This window comes from Oryx dammah, unplaced genomic scaffold, assembly GCF_014754425.2.
Source record: "Oryx dammah isolate SB20612 unplaced genomic scaffold, SCBI_Odam_1.1 HiC_scaffold_11, whole genome shotgun sequence".
Taxonomy (NCBI): Eukaryota; Metazoa; Chordata; class Mammalia; order Artiodactyla; family Bovidae; genus Oryx; species Oryx dammah.
Window position 1 is genome coordinate 37,607,784 of NW_024070195.1, and position 6,000 is coordinate 37,613,783.

At 55.5% G+C, this 6,000-nt stretch overlaps 1 protein-coding gene across 3 annotated transcripts in view; it reads left to right on the plus strand.

Annotated features, from left to right (window-relative positions):
* The window catches only part of KIF6 (kinesin family member 6), a 430,349-nt gene extending 424,594 nt beyond the window's left edge, over positions 1-5,755 (plus strand). For 2 of the 3 annotated variants that reach the window (XM_040249761.1, XM_040249762.1), the window contains exon 22: positions 4,642-4,733. In XM_040249761.1, coding sequence (XP_040105695.1) covers positions 4,642-4,652 — 11 coding nt within the window. In that variant the 3' untranslated portion in view covers positions 4,653-4,733. Of the gene's footprint in view, positions 1-4,641 lie in introns of all 3 variants that reach the window. The other variant, XM_040249763.1, reaches the window with a different exon arrangement.
* Positions 5,756-6,000: the final 245 nt, after the last annotated feature.

Sequence of the window (6,000 nt, forward strand, 5' to 3'; positions counted from 1 at the left end):
GGGTAGGATCCCACAGGCCTCCTTGGCTTGGCTTCTGCTCCAGGAGCGCATGGTGGGAACTCGGGGAAGAACTGAAACCATAGCGTGATGTCATCTGACCCGTGGTTCGGAAAGCTCACTCCGGCCACAGAGTGTCGTGCAGGCCACAGAGGACCAGGAGCCAGCGGTTCTCAGGGAAGTACCTTCCTGGGAAGGTCTGGATGGCCCGGACTTACTGCCGCCTGCACAGGACACGTGGGGGTCACAAAGATTTGTTTATACACTGAAAGGAACGGCCCAGGAAGGGGAGAAAAAACGGAGGGGGATTTATGATGTGGGAAAAAAGACCAGAACGCAAGAGAAAATTCTTTGAGGAAGTTGATGGAATAATGTCCAGGACATAAGTGGAGGGAGCATTCTTGGAGCTAGGAGACACCCCTACCCCCCAGAACAAATTCATAAAATTCAACCATCATTTGTCCCATCCAGAAGTCTACAAATAAGCAATATTTTAAAGTTCCATTTACTCAGCTTTTGTTTCACACATTAGCGACATGACCCTCCAGCCCGCTCCAAAGAGAAAAGGCAGACATCCAAGGTCTATGGCAGGATGGCATCTTCCCGCTAACACCAGGCCTGGCTGGTGCAGAAAACTGGGTCAAAGACTGGGGCACTCGTTGTTTTTTTTTTAAAGCTATTTATTTTTGTGTATTTATTTTATTTGGCTGCACCAGGTCATTGAAGCACGCAGGATGGTCCATTTTCATTGTGGCACGCGGAATCTTAGTTGCTTACATGCACGATCTTAGTTCCCTGACCAGGGATCGAACCCAGGCCCCCTGCATTGGGAGCAGCACAGAGTCTCAGCCACCGGAACAGCAGGGAAGTCCAGCTGGGATGCTTTCATTATGATGTTTAGAGCAGGTTACCAGTTATATGTTTTCTTCATGAACATTATTCCATGTGGCGCCCTCAACACGCCTGTAAGGCGCACAGAACCACGAGTGTGATCTCCCATTTTGTCAGGAGAGGAAGCTGAGGTACGGCCCCCGCCACCCACCGCCCCCCACTGCAATGGCAGAGCCGGGAGAACCCAGGCCTCCCTTGCGCTCCTCCGGGTCGAGCCGTCTGGAAAGCCAGCTTGCTGGCGGGTGTTTTCCCTCAGCCTCCACCCTCCGTGCAGCTGGGGAGCTTGGTTCTCCAAACAAACGGCAGCCTGGAAGTAATTCATCAAAACAAACACAAGTTCGAGGGTTCAGTTTTTATTCCCCAAGCGGGGGGAAATAATCCCAGGTTCTTAGTGACCGCGGGGCCCCAGGGAAGCTGAAGACAGGGTGACAAAGGGCCCCCCTCTGGCCAGGTCGGGGCTGCAGAGCAGCAGGTGTGGTCTCCCCCGCCCCCGACGCACGGCAGATGGCCCCGGTCCACCACGCCGCACTGTCTACACAGCCCACTTATCAGGCCTCCCTATGAGCAAACACACGGGCTGGGCCCAGGCACCTTGCCCTCCCCACCACAGCCAAAGCAAACACTGCCCGCCCCTGCCCTGGGCCCCTCTGCTCCTAATTCAGTGGCGCTGTCTGGCGGGGCTCCTTCACAAGTGCTCATTATGGGGGATTTGTGACCGTCAGCCAAGGAACAAGAGCCCGGAAAGGGTGATTTAGCCGGCCCTTAGGCTTCGCCAAGGGCCGGGATGAATCTGTTTGATTTAGGATTCCTGGGGAAGCTGTGGAGCGTTTCAATCCCTGCCTGGGGCACACGTGGACAGGTATATCTCCCCTGGAAGGGGCATTAGTCATCCATGGTGTCAAAGCTGCTGTTTCTAGCTGCCAACGGTGGCTTCGAGAGCTGAGAAAATGAGATTAACCCCTTTCTAGACTCTTCCCTGAGTTTGGAAGAATGTCTGTCTGGAAACTTGATGTTCGCTGTGACCCCCTCCCCGTGACCACAACACCCTCTTCTCCAGCCAGGAGGAGAACCCCCAAAGCCCCCCAGTGCCCCTAGCCCCCAGCACCTCCGCTCTGAGAAGCCCCTGGCTCTCTCCTTCCATCAGGAGCCCTCCCAGGGAACTGGAAACAGCACAGATCTGGGAAGGAAGAGGCCAGGACGTAAGGGCTGTCCATCTCGGCCCCGGGCGGCCCTGGGCCGCTCACCTCCTCCAGCCTCCCTGTGACCCCTGTCACGTTCAGATTCCACCTCTGCCCGGTGGGCAGCTCTCCTGAGACAAGGTCCACAAAGTTCCCTCGTAACCTGCTGAGCGCCAGGGAGCCATCAGCGGGGAAACTGGCCTGTGTGTTGAGACCTGATCCAACGCAGTGAGGTGAGGTGGTGGTTTCAATGGTGTAACAGTGCCCTCTACCCTGGGAATCCACGGTCACAAAAACCCCAGCATCGACTGGTAGCTCCATTCCTTAAATGAGGTTCATAGAGAATGAACGGGAACCAGGACATTTGTTGTGAGTGGAGGTCGATCTGTGCGAGGGGCTATGTCTTTGAATATCGTGCACTCTGAGCCCAGCCCTGGGCCCTTTCTTCTCAGCCCCACCCTCACCCCCAGTCCTCACCGCAGGCAAGTGTCTGGGGCGGGGAAGCAGGGACAGCCCTAGTGGGGTGCTGGCTCCAACTCTGTGCTCCTTACCAGGAATCCTGGCCCAGGACGCTTCTCAGTGGTGCAGAAGAAGCCTCAGACCCGTGACTTGGTCCACAGCCACATGCCTCATGGTCCCCAGTACCTGCCCTTGCCAACTCTTAGAACAGAGAGATGAAAGCAGCGGGTTTGGGCCTGGCCGTTCTTTAGAACAGCCGGGGCCCAGAGATTCTGATTTAATCCATCCTAAGAGTGGCCTGGGTATGAGGATTCCTAAGAGCGCCCTAGACATTTCCAACCTGCACCAGAGCTGGGGGAACCTTGGGTCCAGAGTGACTAGAACACATCACCTTCCCATGCTCTGGTGTGTTTGACTTTCTTCCTTCCTGGTCTAGGAGTCAATTGCGACAGCCAGGAATGTCTTAAAAATAAGGACTGGGCTTCCCCGGTGGCTCAGTGGTGAAGAATCTGCCTGCCAAGGCAGGAGATGTGGGTGCAGTCCCTGATCCAGGATTATCCCACACGCCACAGAGCAGCTAAGCCCGAGCACCAGGCGTCCTGGGCCAGGATTCCTGGTAAGGAGCACAGAGCCTGTGCTCCGGAGCCCGGGAGCAGCAGCTACTGCGCCCAGGAGCCCTAGAGCCTGTGCTCTGCAATGAGAGACGCCCCCGCAGTGAGAAGCCCCCGCACTGCAGCTAGAGAGGAGCCCCCACAGGGAAGTCCGGGAAGCAATGACAGTGCAGTGCAGCCAAAAAATAAATAATTCTTTTAAATACATAAGGACATCTCAGCCTCCCTGGTGGTCCAGTGGCTAAGAATCCACCTGCCAGTGCAGGGGACACAGGTTCTATCCCTGGTCCAGGAAGATCCCACATGCCGTGGAGCAACTAAGCCCACGGGGCCTCAACTACTGACGCCCAGGCTCCAGAGCCCGTGCTCCGCCACAAGAGAAGCCAACGTCATGAGAAGCCCACACCCCACAAATACAGAGCAGCCCCCGCTCAGCACAACGAGAGGAAGCCCACACAGAGCAGTGAAGACCCAGCACAGCCAAAAATAAAATAAAGGTTTTAAATTAAAAAAAAATAATAATAAGGACCATCTCCATTGAATTAGACAGTGAAGTCCATGGAACTAGATCTTGCACACAGAGCTAAATTTGGGGAGCAAGGGTTCATAGCCTTTAATTGTTTTCAACATCTTCCTCCCTGTTACTTCCCACATTCGCTGCATCGCAGAGAATCACCGACTCCCCCTCCGGAAGGGCAAGCCGGCCATGCCCACACCCCCCCCACTGCCAGGTACCCCACGCCCACACCTGGGTGCTGCAGCTGCTTCATCTCTCTGTCCGCTGCAGTTTTTTTAAAAATGTGGTGTTCTTTACCCAAGGATCTTCAGAAATTCTTATTACGGTAGCCAAACTTTAAGCAAATTAACTGCACGTCCCCCATATTAGTTCTCATACTTTTGTGGGCCCAGGGAGTCTGAGTGGGGCCCAAGAGTCTACATCTCTGAACAAGCTCCTGAAGATGCCTGTGCCACAGGTCAGTGGAGCCCACTTTGCAAAGCAAAGAGCCACACTAGCTAATTGGCTTTTTCCAGGTACCTGGTCTACTCCAGCGATTTGGAAGTGAGAAAAGTGAGGCCCAGAGAACAAGCATGTTTTACCCAAGGTCACACCATCCTGGCTAGAACCCAGGGGTCTTGCTTCTTAGGCCAGAGAACCCTTTCTCCATGCCCCGCCATGGGAAGCTACAGGATGGGGCCACATGGTCAGGATAAAACATCATGGAATATAATAAATACCTGGAGCAAAAAGCAAGGAGCAAATCTGCAAGAATGAAACAGGTGTGTCAGCGAAAACCGTGGAGCTGGAAAATTAGTGTGGGTCCTGGCTCAGGGTGATGAGACTTTTGCAAAGAGCAAAGCAGGCAGGCATTTCCTACAGCATTTGGGGAGTAGATACAGCTCCCTGGGAGTAAGGCCCTGAGCGGAGCACCACTTGATACCCACGGGGTGATCCAAGAGGTCCGTGACCCAAGCAGAGCCTAACCGAGACCACCATCTCCTTTCAGGTTTCCAGTAAGCACCCCGGTGCGTTGTGGCAGCAAGAACAGACTCCAGACGAAGGTCTCAGCTCAAGCAGTGACCTGTGGACTGCTGGAAGCAATTGGTGACCTGGATCCCAGTTGGGAGGCTGTGTTTCTTTAAGGATGGAGCCCTGGATGCTGCCAGTGGGGCTGGGGCCAGGCTTATGGTGCTGTCCTTGCTGTGGGTGCTGGAGCCGTGGGCAGCCAGGCAGTGCCGGGTTCTAGGGGTGGAATGAGTGCTTTAGCTCACCCTTGCTGTGGTCTTACACATAGACAACTACAAGCCTTTGAGATCATGAAACAGTCCCATCCTAGAGCAGTGGCAGGGAAGCTCACACTGGTAGAAGGAGGTGGAAATGATAATGAGTTATCTTTAGCTATGGGGTTGGCCAAAAAGTTCATATGGGTTTTTCTGTAACATCTTACAGGAAAATTCCAAATGAACTTCTCGACCAACCCAATATTTTCCCGCCACTCCCCTGCCCCAGCCCCTGGTTGAGACGCCCAGGAATGGCTGGGGCAGCCACACAGCAGGTCAGACCAAAGCCAAGGCAGTGGAGAGCAGCAGGGCATCCGGATGGCCAGCCCTGCCCTCCCGGGCCAGACCCCGCACCGTCACTCTCACGGTCCAGATGACCCACGGGCGACACCTGAATCAGCTGCGTCTCCAGGGAGCCGCCCCTACAGCAGCACACGGGGGGCAGTGGACGGCTCCCGGGAGCTCTGCTGAGATCCGCGAAGAGCGGTGTGGGTGCCTTAGGCCTCACCTTCACCCCGTGCCTCGGGGCTCGGCAGGGTTTGGGCCAATTCTCCCCGCTCCCACAGGGGAACGTATCTCAGAGAGCCCTCTCAGCACTCCAGGCTCAGGGCCAGTGGAGAGTGGGCCGCCCCCTAGAGGCCCTTGCGGGGACTGCCACCCGCCTCAGGATGCTGGCAGTAGGTTCAAGCCAGCTGCAGTGGGTGGATTGGAGGTGGGGGGGTGGGGAGGGACCCTGGAAATGCAGCTAACCGAATAAAAGCACTTGCCCTGTCACCTCTGGCCCATGAGTCGCCCTGGGGAGGGAGCAGAGAGAGAGTATGGCATAGTCAGTTTCCCCACCCACCCTCCCGACCCTTTCAGGTCTGGGTAACAGGATCCTGCAAGAGAAGCTAGGTGATTACATTTCAAAGCTGGACAGAGCTCCTCTGACCCACACCCTTGTTTATAACATTAGAAAACTGAAGCGGGGCAGGGCGGGGGTGGGGGGAGGCTTCGCTGGTGGGTCAGTGGTAAAGAATCCACCTGCCAATACAGGAGACAGGTTCCATCCCTGGTCCAGGAAGATCCCACACGCCGAGCCGCTA